The sequence below is a fragment of the Thalassophryne amazonica genome, chromosome 7 (assembly GCF_902500255.1).
Source record: "Thalassophryne amazonica chromosome 7, fThaAma1.1, whole genome shotgun sequence".
NCBI classification, from domain to species: Eukaryota; Metazoa; Chordata; class Actinopteri; order Batrachoidiformes; family Batrachoididae; genus Thalassophryne; species Thalassophryne amazonica.
In genome coordinates, this window is record NC_047109.1 from 76083021 (window position 1) to 76104138 (window position 21118).

At 41.1% G+C, this 21118-nt stretch overlaps 1 protein-coding gene across 1 annotated transcript; it reads left to right on the top strand.

Annotated features, from left to right (window-relative positions):
- Positions 1-4365: 4365 nt before the first annotated feature.
- Positions 4366-18858, top strand: znf628 (zinc finger protein 628). Its single transcript, XM_034174585.1, has 9 exons — positions 4366-4502; positions 4861-5425; positions 8032-8104; positions 8205-9143; positions 11527-11697; positions 11872-12205; positions 12281-12435; positions 16042-16284; positions 16406-18858. The coding sequence occupies exons 2-9, from the start codon at positions 5034-5036 to the stop codon at positions 18395-18397; spliced, it is 4299 nt and encodes a 1432-aa protein (XP_034030476.1). The 5' UTR covers positions 4366-4502; positions 4861-5033; the 3' UTR covers positions 18398-18858.
- The last annotated feature ends 2260 nt before the right edge of the window (positions 18859-21118 follow it).

Genomic DNA, 21118 nt, shown 5'->3' on the forward strand with positions numbered 1-21118 from the left:
ATGGTGCATTAATGCTCTGCATTATTAGAGGTTGTGTTGTTAGCATTTTGTTGACATATCATAAAATCAACCAACCAGAGTGTTACCTGTTATCCCCTTTAAACAGGAGTGTGCAAGGCGCACAGCAATGTGGTACTGAATAGACACAAGGGAAAAGTACAGTGGATTTCTAGTGAGGAAAGTGATGTCCATGGACAGAGCAAGCGCACCCTTGTGGGAATTTGCGTCAGTTGGATAAACACCAATGTCAATAATGTGTCCTTTAACACCTGTTACTCCTCTGAAGAGTGTCCACTCACAACTGTACGTGATGCATGCACATAAGGTGCAGCTGTGTCAACTGGATTTGACATGGGCCTCATCCATGCAGATGGAGCTACTGCATGCCGTATGTTTTAAGGTGGTGGCCAAGTGGTCAGTGTGCCTGTTTTCAGTGCAGAAGGTTCCCGGTGCCACATTTCTCCATGTAGAGTTGCGTCACGAAGGGCATCTGGCGTAAACCTTATGCCAATTCAACATGTAGATCCACCTTGGATTTGCTGTGACGACCCCAAGTGCAAACAAGGGAGCAGCCGAAGGGACTACTTTTTTTTTAAAGAGTCAATTTTCTTTAACGGTCACATGTTCTGTATGTTCTTTGTCTGTTATAAGGTTGGAGGGTGTGATTCATATTTGCAGTGTGTTTTGTATCAAAGAACAGGGTTATTATGGATGCTAATGATGCAATGTTAGCAGATTTTTTTTATTTCATCAATGCTTAATATCTTGTGAAAACTGAATCCTCCCTTATTTGTCCAGCTGATCACCACACAGCCCCAGCTGTGGCGGGGAAGAAAGGCAGCATTAAAATATGGTACAAACAAAGTTATTAAAGTCCTGTTTTTCCCCATTAGTTACTTGTTTTATTTGGCTATTATTTTTGTGTTCACTTCAGTTTTGTGTTGAATTTAGGTACTATTCTCTCTGTGCGGAGTGTATGTGTGTGGTGAACCTGCTTACGTAAGCTGAGTGCTGCACACTTAAAATACACAAAGTGACTGCTCTAGGCTTTAGATCTGCTTTCAGGTGTGGGTTCAGGTAATGTACAACTGCTTCCATGTGACAGATGATATAAAATGCTCCAGCTTTGCATTTGATCACAACTCTTTGTTAGGTGACCACACTCATGAGCGCAAAGATGAGTAGAAGTTAATTTGGTATTGAAAGAAAACACTTTGGGTGGAAGTGACAGTTGTGCTCTGTCGTGCAAGGCCTTGTGGATAGGGGTTTGACTGACATTACACTCACATTTTATTATCTATTATCATACATTAACATGATCAGATCTGCCAAGTTTCTGTTTTCTCTGCGCTTATGCACTGCATTGTATCTCCAGGGATCATGTCCTTGAGCAACACTTGGATTGAGCAAAATGTAGCTTCATTTAATCTGTGCATAGGCATGTCTTCACTGATACAAAAAAGTTTGCAAAGAAGGTAGCGCATATGTTCAACCAAACGGAAGCCTAATTCTGCCTGCCTCCATGCACCACACCGCACTCCAATTATGTTTCTTCCTCTCTAAACCTTTCCAGTACACCCAGTGTCCCTGCTTTGCCTGAAAAACTGCCTTTGCATATCTGTCTAGCTAAGTTTTCTTGCCTAAGAATTTCTGCAGCAACCATCTTTGTCTTCATTGTTGCTATTTTCATATTCCACCCTGGTCACCTTGTAATGAATCCAAATCCCAGACTTCCCAGCTGAACCTTTTCAAAAATGCCCTTATGCCTAAATGCTGACTGAGTTGGTGCAACTGCCTGTCTAGGTCTAGGATTCAGTTTCCTTTGTGCTGTACTGTTGGTACTGCTCTTGTAATGAGCATGTCCTGTGATTAGGAAAGTGTCACTTCTAACCTCAACTTTGCACATTTATCCTCCTTTTTGCTCAGTTAACTACAAATGGGAAACCCCAAAGTCCCCTTTCTTTACACAGCCACATTGGAGGATTCTTAACCACTTCCTAACGTAAATGTCAATGACTTTGTTTGACATCTCTACATTTGAGAACGGTATATCACAGCAGATTACACTGTAAGCACTATGGCTTTAGTTTGATTGGCCAAAATATGCCCATAGGGTATTGCAGAGACTTCGTGTCCGTCTGTCTGTGCTCAGCTTAATACAGGTCCTATTACTGCCAGGGTCTTCAAATTCACAGGGAACATTCTTGGGACACAGATCTTGGGCATGTTCAAAGATGGCTAACCTTGACCTGTTTTAAGTGCTCAAAAGGTCACATTCATTTACCTACTGATATGCACCTACACCATGAATCGTGCAAATCTGCTTTTTTTGGGGGGAGGGGTACTGGGAAGGACATAGTGATAGCCAATCAGAGAAGAGAGGCACTGTGACATCACTGGCTGGTTTGTCTCTGGCTGTCAATCCAGCATGGTGGAATCCGCTCCAAATCCGCTCTGTTTCTGTGTAAATCTAATATGTTTCTCATATGTTATGTAAAAGCTAGCGAGAAATAAATACCTAAAACTGAAAATGCAGTGTTTGTAACCTGATAACACCTCTGTTGTGATGTACAAAGACATCTCATGTTAGCGTGGACATGCATCACATGCAGTCAAAGGTAACTTCTGGTCTTTTCAAAAGCTCATGTATGAGCACATGCATCCCTTACCAAAAAATAGTACTGATAAGTATATAAAAAGTAAACTGGAAGTATACTTGAAACATACTTGTATGTACTACTTTTTGGTAAGGGATGCCCTCCTGCAGATGCCATTAAAAGGTAAATAAAATATTGTTTATGACTGATTGAGTTTATTTTGCAACATCATACGTCCGAGGGTATTTTAGCATTGCCTTATATTTCTGATGTTATCATCAACTCTGTATATTATCTTACTACTATATTACTATAGATGTAATATTATGAAATTTTGACTTGACTCTCTTGACTGCTTCACCTTGACTACACCAAGGTGAAGCAGTTTTTCAAGGTTCAGTGCCTTGAACAAAGACACTTTGACACTCAGACACACCTGGAGATCAAAACCAATGACCCTTCTGTAATTGGACCAAATGCCCTGCAGACTAGAGGTGGGCGGATCGATCCTAATATCGATACCAACGCTGGTATTGATAATGAACAATCCTCGTATAAAAAGATCAATACTCAAGCTTTTTCCTCTCCCCCACGCACTGACTGCTGCACACGCAGATTCATCAAAGTCTACTCTCTGTCTGTAAGAGCAGCGGTGCGCTGTGTCACACAACATGGAGCAGCGCACCCTTGTATTGTCGTTTGTCAGCCCTCTACCTCAGGAAATTTTAAGTTGTATTGAGTGATTTTTTTTAACAAAAATGTTGATTGTGATAATAAAGTATTTTGTTGTCACGTACAATGTTTGGCAAAATTCTATCCTAGGTCTTTTGGATCCTTTGGATCTATGAAGCTTAAATATGAAAAAGTATTGGTATCGGTATCGATATCGGCGATAATGGGCCTGTATTTACTTGGTATCGGATCAATACCAAAATTCCCGGTATCGCCCACCTCTGCTGCAGACTGATATTATACATGTGTTGGCTGAAAAGTTCTGCCTCCTCCTTGAATATTTCAGTAACAAGCAAGATACTCACATGAATCACATATCTGTTCAAAGCTTGGAATGTTCTCTGTCAGGCGGTTACTTTTCCATATAGTCATCTTCCCTTTCCACACACATGCCAATGTCAGACATCAGTTTTTGTGTACTGTTGGTGAAGAAATCAGGTGTCTTCTCTTATCACACAGTTGCTTGCACCTCTCTGTCATTAGTGTAATGGTGTTCCTTCAGGTGTTCTTTGAGCTTGGGGGAAAAGGGAAAAGTAAGAGGGCGTGAGATCCAGACTGTACACTATGTGCAGTAAGATCTCATAAAACTTGAGCTGCTTAATAGCATCCTGCACTTGGGGGTTTGCTTACTTCTTTGCCTCATCCTCATATGGTGCAGTTTTTTTCAACATGTGGCTGATTAAATTCATTAACAACTTTATTTACCAACTTTAGTTAAAAGAGAAGCAAGTCTCCCACTTTCATCAACATCATAAAGTCCAAGGCTTATCAGGCGCAAAATAGGCAGAAACGATTATATACTACATTACCCACAAGTCTTTGCACCACAATGCTGGCATTGAGAAAATATTTTTAAGGGCTTTTGACTATAAATGCTTCGCTAATAAACCACTTAAACAAAAGCGGAAATTTTAAAAATACTTTAATCCAATAATATCAATAATTAAAAAATACCCCCGTATATCTGTCTGTCTGCGCGCTTGGCCATTGGCAGATGAGTATGTATTGTTCCAAAGAGCCAATCGGCGCCGCTGTTGTTAGAGGGCGGTGTCGGGTGGAGAACTGCTGTTAGTTTGTACTGTGTTTATTGTTAAGGTTGTGTGGATTAGCACTGCGGTACCTGCTTCATTTTCAACATAACATTATACGTTTAGAGTGCGTTAAAGCTGCACGGTGAGTATTGCATTGACCCGTATTTGGGCGTATTTTTTTGGCTATTTTAACGAACGACACCGCAGCGACGACGGATTGCTTAGCTTTAAGTGCTGCTCACTAAACTGTTTTTGTGGGGCTGTAAAGCTGCTTTGTGTGGGAGTTTGCCGTCTGCTGGCCCACATAGTTGAATAATTAACACAGATACAACAGTAAAGTCCCTCAATAGTTAATTTTGCATGTGTGTCCTGGTTGCGTGCGCTGCACTGCGGGACAGTAGGTAAACGACTGATAGGCACCCGGAGGGGGAGGGGCTGAATTTAAAGGGGCGTGACTTATTGCCAAGTCATAACACTGTTTCCTTTTGATCTTATGTTAGGCGTGTGCTCAGCTGTCTACATGGAAAAGCAGTTGGCGTTTCCAGTGGACTCTGTCAGAGACCCAAAACAAACCATGAGCAAAGGAAAACCGAGAGAAAAACGATGATATTACACCAAAACTGATCCACGCCTGCTTCTAAGGAATACTTCCTTCTGCCATCAGCTTCTGGTGATGGCCAACTCAGTGGCCACTTTAGTGGTCCAAGCAGAACTGCTACCGACTCAGTCCACCGCCTCTCTCTCTCCTTTCCCATCTCTTCTGGGCTCTGGGGAGGATGGTGAGGATACTGGTGACAGGGCAGGGCTGGAGGGGCGAGATAAGGGGGTAGCAGAAGGTGGTGAGGAGGTGGTTCTGGAAATGGTGACATCATCTGTGTCAGGGCCAGCCCTGCAGCCGGAGCAGTCCATGGATCATCCTTTCCAGTGTTTGGACTGTGGCAAAAGCTTCAGGTGGTCTTCCCGGCTGACCCATCACCAGCGGAGCCACAACAATGAGAGGCCCTACCGCTGCAACCTCTGTCCTAAGGCCTTCAAGGGCTCCTCTGCTCTTCTCTACCACCAACGGTATCCATTAAATTACTTCATCCTCTTATTTTTATGTTCATTTATTGTTGAAAAATCATCACACCTCCTGCAATTATACTATACTGGACCTGTTAGGGTTTGATTGGACTCCCTTCGCTGCCTTATTCTACATCTTATTTGTAAAGACAAAAATCAGACCTAATATACGAAAGCACATCAGATCGTCCACATGGTGCAAAGTGGTGCAAAGCACAAATGTCACTGCTGGTTTCCACCTGATGCATTTGTCATATTTATGCCCAGTTCCCATACCCTCTAGATCAGTGCACTACTTGCACTCATTGAGCACATTTGTCTAAAACTGAGATGTGGTCAGGTGCAAAATTGGCACGTTCATTTCACCTGTCACAAGAAAGTGTTTGCATTTTAGACTAAGATAAATCATGTATAAAGTCCAACACTGTATTTCTCTGTTTAAAGAGTGTGACACTCAGACATGCCTTACATAAGTAGGTTCACAATGCACATACATCCTGCTTGCCTGCACAAATGTAATAGTATGATTAAGTATAATGGGCACTGTAGGGGCAGAAAAACGGAGTTTAAGAATGTCTATCTGTCTCTGTCTGTCTCTCTCTCAAAACATGCACTATAATACTATTCCCCTCACCCACAGATATAGGCAACATTAAATGCTGTTACATAGACAACAGACATTGCATGAAATAAAAGTAAACAGTAATGGAAAAATACAAACCTTCACCTTATTGCTTCTTTTGTGCTAATCTGTACAGTCGCCACAAATACCTTTAATTGTGCCCACTTTCTCAATACTACAGTGCTGTGCACCAGTCGCACTCCAGTTTAAAGGGAAGAACAGGTGCCACTCTGATTGGTTGCTACTGTGTTCGGACTACTTCACACCCATGCATAATGAGTGTGGTAAATTCAACTTTGTGCTGACGTTTCTGACCATATAAATTGGAACGTGTGCTCAGAACGCACCACAAATCGATTTTCACCCTCTATGCCAATTGTTTTTTGTACCTGACATTAAGATAGAGCCCAAAATATCAGTTATCAAAAATAACAAGCCACCTCATGGGCGAACATTCCTCGCTGGTAGTAACTGAAGCATTCACACTCATAACCTAGAAGAGGACAGAAGCACATACATGTAGCATGATGCTATATGGCCCAAACATTCATAGGGTGGGGAAACCTAGTATATGATTCTGCATATACATTTTGGAATCAGTCCAACAGAGGTTATAGGCATTGTTCAATATTGAGTCCACAGTGTTTGATGTGTCTCTGTTATACAAATCCTGACTGTTAGAGGGCCCAAATGTTCATACGATTATAGGAAACATAGTACAAGTTTATGCATATCAATTTTGGCATGAATTAAGATGTTCATAAGTTATAGTGTGGAAAGAAAAATGTGCTGAGCGGGGGACTCGGAGCCATGCAAAAGTGCAGTCCTCCAACAACAGTCCTCTGTTTTTCTGTCTTTAACCGAGTTGAAGGTAGATTTGCTGTTTCAGTAAAGCACAGATGACATGGAAATTGGTGGGAGATGATTAAAAATGTTAATTCAGAATTATTCTCCATCTGGTTCTCAAGTGAATGAGCTGTTCTTTGACACAAGACTAGCCTCTTCACCATATTTCATTGAAAACCATTCATCTCTCTTTGAAATGCAGACATCAATGGGTGACATTACAATTTTTTTTTGTTTGTTTGTTTTTTTGTTTTAAATTTAAGCATTTTTTTCCTTAAACCAAAGTATAACTTTCAACAACATTATATTAAAATCTATTGCGATAAACATTCTTTTGAGATAAACCACTGACAAAGCATTGAAGGCATTATCCTCTTGGTGGAGTCAGTGTAGATAAACTACTGAAGTACATGAGTGTAATTGCAGTAGTGAACTTTTACTCTCCATAATGTTTGAAGATTGTGCAGTGATGTATACAGATGTAGCTTCAATGTGTTTGGAAGGCTTGTGCATGAATAGTTATGCACACCTGCAGTCGATACAGCAGGACTGAATATGGTTGAAAGTGGAACTGACTTCTTGAATTTATGCTGGAGAAATGACCACACTGTCAGATGATAAATTGCTAATTTCACTTGCCTTCTGTCCAGGATTGAAAAAAAAATAATGTTTTGGAAAGTATAAATCACTCCTTTAGAGTCGTATACTGTGAATTACTGCCTGTTTCGCTGACTTTTACAGACACTACAAATGGAACAGTGTGTACAAAACACACATTTAATATGATTACAGCAACATGCAAATATTTCCTGAACCGTCACTGACAGGCCAAAGACTGAAAAGCCAGAGTAAAGATCACTGTAAAAGAAAAGTATCTTGAAGAAAAAGCTGACCTACGCTTCTGTATGGTACTTTATTGACTTCAGTATATTTTTAACCTGAAAATTTATATTGACAGAAAATTTGATAGAAAATTACTGGCTGATTACTTTTCATAATCCTAAATAAAAACAGCAGTATTTGGTGTCAGGGTATGAACCACATCACAAGCAGTTGTAGAGAAATATTGCTGTGTTGATTTTTGTTTGAAGTGTAGTAATTATTTATACAATCTCCCTGAATAGTTCTTTTTGGTTTGCAGGTCTCACTCAGGGGAGAAGCCTTATAAATGTGAGGACTGTGGCAAAGCCTTTAAGCGATCCTCTCTACTCCAGGTCTGATGTCAAAATAATGTGATAAGCGAGACTTTGGTTAATGAAAAAGGTATTGTTTATAAGAGAAATATTTTTCATTCCTCTCTGTCTTCATCACCAGGTCCATCAGAGTGTCCACACTGGAGTACGCACCTTTTTGTGCCCCTATTGCCCTCTGACATTCAAATGGAGTTCTCATTACCAGTATCACCTCCGCCAGCACACAGGAGAGTGTCCGTACCCCTGTGACAGCTGCCCCAAGGCCTTCAAGAACTCCAGCAGTTTGCGGCGACACAAGAATGTCCATCTTGGTCTCAAGCCGTATACTTGTACAGTGTGTAACAAGTCTTTCACTCAGTCGACCAACCTGAGGCAGCACATGCGGATCCACACGGGGGAGAGGCCCTACATCTGCAGTGAGTGTGGTCGCAGCTTTACACACTCCTCAAACCTGGCCCTGCACAAGAACTCTCATTCCAACCTGAATGCAGGAGGCAAGGTGGGAAAGAGAGGAGCGGAGGCAAAGAAGGGAAATGGGATAGTCGAGGTGGTGGTAGGCACAGAGGAAGTGACATCATCTATGTTGACGGACATGGTGGGATTTGTGAGCCAAGAAGGAACGGATGGCGTCGGGGTGGGGATGGAAGAAGTGTTCTTGTCAACTACTTCCTCTGGCCACAACTCTGGCCTTCTCCGACACCTCACCCTCACTTCCTCAGGGGAGGACTTGTGTGCATCGAGGGCTATTGGGACGGAGGTGCACCTGAGCACAGACACTGGTGCCAGTGTGCTGCTGTACAGCTGTGGCAGCTGCAGCCACACCTTTGGCACACAGACTGACCTCGAGGAGCACCAAGCCATCCATATGACTCCAGAGGAACACAGAACCAGTGCTGAAGCAGAGCCTGGGGCAGGGATGGAAGTTGCTGATGGGCTGGTGGGAGCTGGTCACCTTTTGGCTGGATTTGAGGAGGTGGTAGAGACCACTACTGTGGCTGAACATGGACACCCTGCAGAGGTGCTCCTTGGACTGACAGAGGGAACAGATGGAAGCAGTGCAGTAAGTAAAAAGGAGTATACAATAATACAATAAAAGTATAAAACTCAAGAGGAAAACAAAACAAACCTTAGGTGAACAGTAGAGTTATACTGCAGCGAATACACAATGCAGGACTCAGTTTTTGGAACTGTGATAGATGAAGCCTTTAAACCTCACTTGCGCATTGCACATAGGGATCCACAAGCTCTAGATTGGGTAGTTTTTATAAAATAGGTAACTGACATTTTTCAAGGGTGGTAATAAATTGTGCCAACTTTCTGTAATGAGTTGGAATGGTGTGTGTGAGTCCAGAATGGTTTTAGAACTTTAGACTTAGACTTCAACAGTTTTTAGAAGAAGAACTCAGCTCTTTTATTGCCTGTTAATTACACTCACACACTCATCTTCAACCGCTTAGTCCAATTAAGGGTCGCGGGGGGCTGGAGCTTATCCCAGCACCTGTTAATTGCATAATTTTTAAATGTTTACTGTCTTAATGTATTTATAAATTCTTCAGGTTCTTATTATCATATACACACTATTGTTGTTGTTATTATTATTTTATTTTTACTTCTGTTTTGTCATTTGATTTTTAAATGGACCACAATGGCAATAAGAGTTTTCACCTGCTTTTGCGTCTTCCATGTATTTCTAATGTATTTACAATTATATTATGTACTTACATTGAACTTGATAAATAAAATCACACCTGCACTCACACTTTTAATATATAGATGATTTAGCCCCTCCTGCTGGATTGGTGTGTGAGTGCAAAATGTAAATATCAGTGTTCAGTGTTGTTGGCTAATATATGTAGCTTCTGTAAAAATATTAGTCCTAGTAACATTAAGGTTTTGGCACCGTTCATCCTTGACCCAAAATACACAGATATGGCAAATGTCAGCTCTCCGCACTTTGTGCGTGATCAAAATTAATCGCACACATGCAGAGCTTTTTGTCTCTTCTGCATTCTGCTGTAAACAGGTGCTTTTAATTTGACAAATAGAGACTGTGGCAAAGACATTTAAAAGCACTACAGTTTTCACTTACAGTACTGGGAGCATGACACTTCTAAGCCTGTATATCCCATCAATGGGAATTTTCACTTTTTCTTTGTGAGATACTGACAAGCCAAAATGAGGCGGGTGGTCGGGGGTTACCTCACGTATGGTAACAGCAACATAACACTTAACTGACTAAACCAGTTGAACTACAAAAACACAAATCAATAATACTAACAACAATGTTAAACTAATATGAACCACATTAATGACATTTAAAACCTCAAACTCCCATGGTGCATTGCAGCATAATGTCCGTTGTTTACTGGTTCGCTAAAATCACTTATTTCTCAAAAAATATTAGTCCTATCAACTTTCCATTTTCGCAGCGTTCATCCTTTACCCAAAATACATAAGCATACTAAACGGCAAATGTCAGCTCTCCCCGGTTTCACCGTGATTGAAGCTATATACACACACACACAAACACAGAGGACACTTGGCTATTGTAGATGACATTAAATATTTTGTAGTCGTCAGTTAACTCTCATCAACACTAATCAACAACTTAACTGTTCTACCCCCCCCCCCCCATATAAACTTCTTGTTTGCAATCATATAAATAAAAATTTGTTTTAACCATCGTTTACCTCTATAACTGAATTCTTCTGAGCGATCCTATGCTTTTCCAAGCACATCATGTTAGTTAATGAATGAATTAATTAATATTCCCTGTTTCTTGTCTTTGTGGAATTGGACTGTAAATATGTAAAGGCCTGAAGTTTTTATTAATCCACAAATGCTCTCTTGCTATCTTTAATACACTGCTTGTATTTGATAAATTAGATAAATTTCTTCATTATTGTAAAAAAAAATTATTTTATGTAATATTTTGAAAAATAACATTTACAGATTTTAAATTTGGTCTTTTACTGACATAATGTACCACTGAAGAAAACCATCAAAAACCATTTATCCAGACAAAGCTTAAGACTTTTGCACAATACTGTATGTCTACAGCAATGGCATTAAATTTGTATATACACATAATTTGATAGCAATATGTGAAGTAGTTTAGACTGTTGCCCAACTTCATAAAGCGTTCTGTACCCAACAAACAGAACATGTTCCTCACTTAAGCCACTTGGTTCAATGCAGACAGACATGTAGGGTGGATCCAAGGTTTAAATGCTAACATGTAGTCGTTACATGCCTTAATATGTAATCAGGTCAAGGGGAGTTGAACTGTCTACTGTTTGAGTTGTGGTATGGAGGGGAATTAATTTTAATAATTTGTTTATATAATCTTAATTTGCCTAACCACTTCCACCCAGTCTCTAAACTGTAGCAGTGGAATCTCATGATAATGTATTTTTGATGTACTTCCTTTGGTTTGTCCTCAGAATGTGGGCACCTCCCAGGCCCAGTTTGACCTGCTGCAGAGTTTCACTGAGGTGACTCAGAGCTCTGACACTGTTCAGCCAGAGGCCAGACCCACATGGGCAGGGCTGTCATGTGGCTACTGCAATAAGACCTTCAAGACCAGTGGAGGCCTCAATAGACATGTTTCACTGGTAAGAATTGGTTGGGCTCACTCTTGGAGGATACAGAGCTGTATTTTGTGAAAGAGGAGTAAAAAGATTTGTTTAGAATGGGATCAAATATATCTTGAAAGCTTGAATGTTTGTTATATAGAAGAGTACCTTTGAAATAATTTGACTTCTGCTGTTCCACTTTTCTGTTTCCAGATGCACTCTCTGTCATCACAGTCTCGTTCTCAGTTCAGCTGCTCTGCCTGCGACCGATCCTTCCCCCTTCTTTCCTCACTCCTCACCCACCAACACTCCCATACTCCTGAGCAACGTCTCCTGGCTGAGGCAGAGGCTGAGATAGTGTGCCCTCCCTCCCGTTCTCTGTCTCTACCCCTTCCATCATCTCTCAGCCAGACTGACAAACAGCAGGAAGACCAGAGGGAGATCCACGTTGATATCATTAGTGTTGGTGAAGAGCATGAAGACCAGCCCACCAAACAGACCAAAGCTCCCAAGAAGACCGGAGTCAGTAAAGGCATCGCTGCTGGAGGTAAAGTCGACTTGTATTAGTTAGTATCACATTCTCGCTGGATCAGTAATTATGATTTCATGCAATTTCAATCAGAGAGGCCATACCGCTGCTTAGAGTGTGGAAAAGCCTTCAAAGGTTCATCAGGGCTGAAGTACCACATGAGGGATCACACTGGAGAAAGACCGTACCGCTGCACTGAGTGTGGGAAGAGCTTCAAAAGGTCTTCACTGCTCTCCATCCATCAGAGAGTAAGCTTCACTTTTGTATTTCCAGTTATTTACATGCATTTAATTCCAAAATTACACCTCCACCATTTAGGATTAAAATGGTGATTTAAGTTGCCACAGAACTTTTGTTTTGTTTTTTGTTATTGTTGTTTTGTTTTTTTGTAGTTGCAGAGTCACTGCTCTGTTACTGGAGATATATGATATCCAAAAAGTAATAGACATTTCCTTTTGACAGATGACACACACCACTTACTGTATGTTTATCTTTAAAGGAGGACTCCTTCATTTCTCAACTGTCACAAATTGACCAAAAATAAATATGTCAAGACATTGCATTTTTTATGAACAAGCTGAATTTTGCACATCTTTTAGCAATCATAACTAAAAATGTGGGCCGTCTTAGTGGCCCTTTACAAACATTATTGATGTAAAGAAGCCTTCATCAACTTCTAAAAATAGTAATTTTGTTTTTGCATTTTAGCCCATTTATTGACTTCCCTTTCAGTTGGTTTCAGATTAAAAAGTAAGTTCTTTCGGCTTCTCCTCTTTTTCAGTCGGGGTCGCCACAGTAGATCTGATATGAATCTGCGTTTTGATTTGGCACAGGTTTCAAAGCGGATGCCCTTCCTAATGCAATTCCACATTACATGGAACATGGGCACAGGTGGTCTTGTACCGGGAACCGGGGACCAGCATTTTTCAACATTGCACCCACTGAGTCAAAACGTCACACATTCTTGAGAAATGTTGGTTTTCCAGAATGAAAAAGATGGAAAACCACATCCTACTTTATCTGGGTCAAGCTCAAAACTTCTCAGTCACTCCTTGTATTAAATATTGAACTTCATATAGACTTATCTCTATGATTGCATTGTTATGAGATGAACTAATCAAATGTGACTAATCTGCAAGATATGTTTACCTCTGTCTCTCTGTGTCCTGCTCTGCTCAGACTGCATGGAGCTACTTCCTTCAAGGTCATGATCAAAACACCCCAAATCCAAAACTAAACAAAATGTTTACAGTTAGATTAACATTAAACTATTGCAAGACTGTAGAGACTTGAAGAAGCAAAAATATTCGGCTGAAAGTTGCACTATGCGACTTTTGCTGTTGTGTCACTGTGAGAGTCTGTTGTCTGTGTTTACTCACTGGCAGCAAAACAAACACAATATGTGACAGCTTCAAAGTGAAATGTAGACAAATATTTTGGACCAAATTGGGATGGTTAAAGCCAATATGGATATAGATCATTTCAAAAAAGAAAAATGCCAATCTGCAACAGCATCAATTAATCCTTCTGAGTCGTTTTGGAATGTCCAAATTTTCAGATTCTTAAATGGGAATTTTCTGGTTTATTCAACTCCTCTCTGACAGTAAACTGAATATCTTTCGGTTATAGACTAAATGACATTTCAATCAATCAATCAATTTTATTTATATAGCGCCAAATCACAACAAACAGTAGCCCCAAGGCGCTTTATATTGTAAGGCAAGGCCATACAATAATTATGTAAAAACCCCATCGGTCAAAACGACCCCCTGTGAGCAAGCACTTGGCGACAGTGGGAAGGAAAAACTCCCTTTTAACAGGAAGAAACCTCCAGCAGAACCAGGCTCAGGGAGGGGCAGTCTTCTGCTGGGACTGGTTGGGGCTGAGGGAGAGAACCAGGAAAAACATGCTGTGGAGGGGAGCAGAGATCAATCACTAATGATTAAATGCAGAGTGGTGCATACAGAGCAAAAAGAGAAAGAAACACTCAGTGCATCATGGGAATCCCCCAGCAGTCTAAGACTATAGCAGCATAACTAAGGGATGGTTCAGGGTCACCTGATCCAGCCCTAACTATAAGCTTTAGCAAAAAGGAAAGTTTTAAGCCTAATCTTAAAAGTAGAGAGGGTGTCTGTCTCCCTGATTCAATTCAATTTTTTTTTTTTATATAGCACCAAATCACAACAAACAGTTGCCCCAAGGCGCTTTATATTGTAAGGCAAGGCCATACAATAATTATGTAAAACCCCAACGGTCAAAACGACCCCCTGTGAGCAAGCACTGGCTACAGTGGGAAGGAAAAACTCCCTTTTAACAGGAAGAAACCTCCAGCAGAACCAGGCTCAGGGAAGGGGCAGTCCTTCTGCTGGGACTGGTTGGGGCTGAGGGAGAGAACCAGGAAAAAGACATGCTGTGGAGGGGAGCAGAGATCGATCACTAATGATTAAATGCAGAGTGGTGCATACAGAGCAACAAGAGAAAGAAACAGTGCATCATGGGAACCCCCCAGCAGTCTACGTCTATAGCAGCATAACTAAGGGATGGTTCAGGGTCACCTGATCCAGCCCTAACTATAAGCTTTAGCAAAAAGGAAAGTTTTAAGCCTAATCTTAAAAGTAGAGAGGGTGTCTGTCTCCCTGATCTGAATTGGGAGCTGGTTCCACAGGAGAGGAGCCTGAAAGCTGAAGGCTCTGCCTCCCATTCTACTCTTACAAACCCTAGGAACTACAAGTAAGCCTGCAGTCTGAGAGCGAAGCGCTGTATTGGGGTGATATGGTACTACGAGGTCCCTAAGATAAGATGGGACCTGATTATTCAAAACCTTATAAGTAAGAAGAAGAATTTTAAATTCTATTCTAGAATTAACAGGAAGCCAATGAAGAGAGGCCAATATGGGTGAGATATGCTCTCTCCTTCTAGTCCCCGTCAGTACTCTAGCTGCAGCATTTTGAATTAACTGAAGGCTTTTTAGGGAACTTTTAGGACAACCTGATAATAATGAATTACAATAGTCCAGCCTAGAGGAAATAAATGCATGAATTAGTTTTTCAGCATCACTCTGAGACAAGACCTTTCTGATTTTAGAGATATTGCGTAAATGCAAAAAAGCAGTCCTACATATTTGTTTAATATGCGCTTTGAATGACATATCCTGATCAAAAATGACTCCAAGATTTCTCACAGTATTACTAGAGGTCAGGGTAATGCCATCCAGAGTAAGGATCTGGTTAGACACCATGTTTCTAAGATTTGTGGGGCCAAGTACAATAACTTCAGTTTTATCTGAGTTTAAAGATGGCATTTGAGAATGCCATCTTGGGTTCTCTGAAATACTGATAAATAGTTTACCTTTTTTCACATTTTATGGTCGAAAATTTAATTTTCTTGCAGTCTGATAAAATATGCAAAGCTATGTGCTTCCATATTTTGTTCCATGACTGTGTTTTTAAACTTTTTTGGCACCTTATATCCTTTGTATGGTGGGATTTTTTTTTTTTAATACAAGAAAAAAATAAAATACTTTTTATGACAAAATATTTAAATGCCAGGTTGAAAGTTATTGATAGAATTTATTTATATAATTTGCTGGTAAATTAACTAAATGATATTTGACTAATGATCAATATACTAATGAAACAAAATAATAATTAGATTAATTGAAAAAATAATTAATAGATTGATCAGTTATAAAAATAATCATTAGTTGCACTCTCATTACTGGCCCTGATTTTGATACTCAGGTCAATATTGAGACACATCCCTAACACTGGTTCAGTTTTTGTTGGCTTTTCTTTTTTGGCAGTATCAAATGGCTTTCAAATTAAACTTTTCTTTTCTACTTCCACCTTGTCCAGGTTCACACAGGTGTACGGGCATTCCAGTGCCCACACTGCCCTCTCACTTTCAAATGGAGCTCTCACTACCAGTACCACTTGCGGCAACACACAGGTGAGAGGCCATATGTGTGTAAGGAATGTGGCAAGTCCTTCAAGAACACCAGCTGTCTGCGAAGACACAGTCAGATGCACTCTGGACTGCGGCCACATATCTGCTCTGTCTGCTCCAAGTCGTTCTCCCAGACATCAAACCTCAAACAGGTCAGTGCAGTCTGTAGAGACAACCTGTCACAGCTGTGAACTCTTAATGCTGTGGTGTTGTACAATTTTTTATTTTTTTTTTATTTCTCTCCCACCTCTGTTTTTCTTTCTCTGCAAGCAGCATGAACGCACCCATTCTGGCGAGAGACCATTTCAGTGCACTCACTGCAATAAAAGCTTTACACACTCCTCCAACCTACAGCTCCACCTTCGCACACACACCTCTCGCAAGGACTTTAAATGCCCGTACTGTTCTAAGGAGTTCATTATGCACTCATACCTGCAGAGACACATCCGAACCCATGGCAGCAGTGTCCCTCTACCCTGTTCTGGTGGTGGTGGTAAAGATGGTGTGCCAGTGAAGGCCAGTCTTGGAGGAATAACAACTACTACAACTCTGCTCAACCCTATCACCTTGGAAACCTCAGGAAAAAATGGCAGCCTGATTGTTTCTCAGCCCACCCTAAATATTCCCCCCAACACTTCTCAGAACTATTTCATGATTCAGACAGCAAGCGGCCTGCAGCTCATTCCTCTGTCGTCTCCAGCACCTACCGCTCCACCTCCCCCTCCACCGCCACTGCCCCCATCTCAGCCCCAAAACTTCCTCCTCCTGCAGTGCCCATCCACCAGCAGCAGCCAGTCAAGCTTGATTCTCGTCCCCACGACAAACAATCCTCCACCAGCCCCAGAGCCTCAGACTCTTCAGTTGATTCAGACTTTCCAAGCACTCCAGCCGGTCCTAAACGTCACACAGACCCAGATCCCCCAGTTTCCAACCGTTTCACAGCAGCAGCAGACCAGGATCATAATCACGAATAACCAGAATAATGCAAACACTTCTGTTGCCATGACAACACACACTCCTTCGGCTAATTCCCTACTAAGCAAACCCATACTTGGTAAAAGCACACGGCGCGCAAGAGGCAGACGGGGACGCAAACCAAAAGCCACCCATCAGAGGTCTGTAGAAGCGTCTGTCAGGCAGACTGGGGGCTGCCACATGAGCAGTGCCACACAGACTGTTACTGGTGCTAACGCAACCACTGAATCATCGTCATCACTCTCATCTGTATCCACCGTATCCCACTCTACCCTGTCAACATCATGCACTACTACATCAACTACTTCACCCTCCACCACTACAGCCTCCACAACAGATACCTCAGGACACTCATCAGCAGTTACCATGGTTACACCAGCCACCACGGTAACCACAGCCTCAGTTTCTACTTCTGTCTCCGCTAATCCTGAGAGGAAACCTTATACAATTTTTGGGAAAATAAGTTCAGGGGAGACAGAGACAGGGAAACAGTTTGTGTTATGTTTTGATAATGAAGACCAGGGCAAGGAGGGGATGAATATTGGGGAGGGCGGGGAGTCATATGTGTTGCAGGCAGTGGAGGGAGGAGGGGACATAGAGGGCAAGTCCCTCGTGCTGCAGTTCAAGTCTGACGAGCAAGGCGAAGAAGAAAGGCGGGAACATAAAGAGGGGGTGATCTCACTTCTGCATGACTGGGGAGGAGAACAGCAGGGAGAGAGACATGTGAGCGAGGAGGACACCCGGGGAGAGTCCATCGTCCTTCACTTCCACACAGATGCACAGCTCAGTGGCCACTGCAGAGGGACCTTCAGCCAAGGGCAAGACAACAGCCTGCATCTTTCCTGCACAGCTACGCAAGATTTGTTGCCCCTGGATGGGGAGGAGGTGGTGTTTGAACTGGAGAGTGAGGCCAAACTAGAGCAGGGCTCTGGAGAGGGGATGCAGATGATAGCCCTGATTGAAGGTGGAGGGGAGATGATAGGTGAAGATGGAGCAAGCTGCAATACTGTGAGCAGTGGAGTCAGGGAGGGTGGAGGAGCTGTGGAAAGCATCTTTCAGTTAGAAGGAGGAAAACAGATTGTCATAATTGAGGTCAGTAGCTTAAGAGAGGGGAAGGTGGAGAGAGACAATGACGGGGAACGCTCCCAGAGGAGTATAATGGCAGAGGCAAAGAAAAAATCTGTAATTGAACACAACACTACTGCCAGGACAGAGGTACGGGCCTCAGTTGAAGCCCCAATAAGAAATGGACCTACACCTGACTGCAAACCGGTTCAGTTTTCTAAGTGACCTCTGTGAGTCAGTGTTTTAGCACTTTAGTCAGTTTGGGGAGGACACTTGGATGTGTACTGTGTTGTAATACCATGATGCCACATAACAGAATTAAAGTACCATTTAAATTAGCTGTACATGAACCTTGTAAAATTCCTAAATATTAGTTCAAATGATACTGTAATATATAGTTTATTAGTAAATACATATTTGTGAATACATGTTGTATAGGACACACTTTATAATGGTAATATTCAACAATAGGTAACTATTAATAAAAGCAATATATTTGATTGTTTTGTGTTTGTAATTTTAAATGCTAAGTATTGAGAGACCATTACAGTTAGGGTATTATGTCAAATCAAATTCTGCCACCCAGGAAGGAATTTGAATAATCTCATCTTACGCGACATGCCCGCTGCAAATATTTTCTGTAGTGCCTATTGTTTGAAAGCTCAAATACAGAAATATGCAACAATTCCAGAGTGCTTTTCTGCATCCACTTGTTTAAATACATGTTCTTTCCAAATAATTTGTTTCGTAACTCCCTTCGGTTTCAAATACCAGTTGTGTAGTCAGGATTTTCTGAGGTGAAATGACTAAATCACACAGCGAAGCTTTAATTGTGTGCACGTAAAATAATGATTATTTTAGGATAGTAACTGTTTTTCTTACTGATTCATCTGTTAATTTAATTAAAATCAGTTATTCTACAAACTGTAGAAAATGGGACAAATGGTACATTACATTAGAGTAAATGTGACTTTTTCTTTAAGTTACTTCGCAGCATTCCATAAACAGAGCTATGTGATCCTCATATTTAAATAACTGGAAACAGTCAAAGAGAGTAGTTTCAGTTTTCAAAATATTTGCTAATTATTTGTCCATTGGTTGAACAAGATTAAATGAATAATTCATTTCACAGTAGATAAGGAGTTCGGCTACCAATATTTAGACGTGTGTTTGATTCCCACTCATGCTACCTGTGTTTTTGGACAAGACATTCACTCTGCATTATCTCTCCATCCAGCCGTAAATGGGAACCAACTGGATACAAGAAAGATCGGTCTGTTACAAACTCTGCCTGGGCTCGGGGGTAACCCTAACCTGGGCCGAGTTCTCCCAGGGACTGAGATCTCTTGTTACTGAGCAGCATTGGCTGGGGAAATAATCTGAGTTGGACTGGGATTCTGTCCACTGGGACTCATAAACTCTCATCTACTTCATACTACGGAATCTGGAGATAGGCAGAGGCACCAACGGGCCTCTGGGCTGTATACAGTAGGTATTTGCTTACGTTTGAATTATTACATTTATGCATCATTTTAGATACAGAAATATCTTACTGTTTTGGGGTGGGTAGGTTTTTTAGGGGGTGTAAACATACATACACACACATTTTTTATATATATATATATATATATATATATATATATATATATATATATATAAGCATGGGAATCAGGATTGTTCACAACTTTCAAAATAATGTTAAAATAATAAAGTTGGAATTTTATTCCAAACTGCAATAAACTAGAAGTGTGTCAATTGTTTTGGTCTTTGTTGAGGCAGGGAGGTTTGTGTTCATGGTTTTAAATTGACCATAGGTTCGTATGGAACAGGTTTTTAGATTTATATCAAAGGTTGTTCCAAGAAGCCAGGTCATTAAGAAAAAAAGCCTGGTCTTTCAAATTCAGACTGAACTCAGGAGACCTTAAACATAAGAGTTATTCCAGCAAGTTCACTTGGTTACAAAATCCTAATCCAGCATCATTACGATATTAGGTGGTTACTTTCTGCCAGTGGCTTTATAAATAAAAAGAATCAATATTTGTTTTACCTCTCTGCTAGAGAAGACCAACCTACTTTTTATACACGATACAAGAGTGAGTGCCGTAACTATCTCCAGTAAAAAAATCTTAGGGTGGAATGACAGTGTCTACAGAATGAAGAGTGGAAGGATCAGCATTTCTATAAATGATATCTCCTTTATCCAACACAGGAAAAGTGCTTCAACAATCCTTTTTCCACAAAACATAGGCCAGTAAAAGAAGCCCCCCCCACCCCCCTTCTCAGATAATCAGTATATTTAAATGTAAATTTCCCATGAAGCCAGATACCAAGCTATTTTCATTCACTGACTCACTGTTTGAACCATTTCCTGGATATATGAAAACTATTAGAATCAATATTTCTGCCCTTGTAAATATGAATTTTGTTTTATTAACACTAAGATTAGGGCAGCACAGTGGATTAGTGGTTAGCACTGTTACCTCACAGCAAGAAGGTCATCCTTCCTACATGAGGCCTTTCTGTGTTGTAGTTTGAATGTTCTCCCCGTGTCTGTGTGAGTTCCCTCCGGGAGCTCCAGCTTCCTCACACATCCAAAAGACATGCAGATTAGACGAAATGGAAACTTTAATTTGGCCTTAGGTGCAGGTGTGAATGTGTTTGTCTGTCTCTATGTGGCACTGTGATAGACTGGCTTCCTGCCCAGGGTGTACACTGCCTCACACCTCATGACTGCTGGGATAGGCTCCAGTCCACCTGTGACTCTTAACTGGAGTAAGTGGGTACAGATGATGGATGGACCATGGATGGAAGATTTAACATACATAAATACTTAAGAGCATTAAAGGAGAGTTGCAAATTATCAATGGCTAGTTTTACAGAGTCAGCAATACAATACACAACAGTGTCATCTGCATAAAGATAATTTTAACAACCGGTTGGTGAAGA

Bases quoted from the DNA above. Each gene is read 5' to 3' on its own strand.
- znf628 (XM_034174585.1), top strand. From the start codon at position 5,034: ATGGCCAACTCAGTGGCCACTTTAGTGGTCCAAGCAGAACTGCTACCG. The intron at 12,206-12,280 runs GTAAAGTCGACT...AATTTCAATCAG, and splicing joins TAAAGGCATCGCTGCTGGAG to AGAGGCCATACCGCTGCTTA. The intron at 12,436-16,041 runs GTAAGCTTCACT...CACCTTGTCCAG, and splicing joins TGCTCTCCATCCATCAGAGA to GTTCACACAGGTGTACGGGC.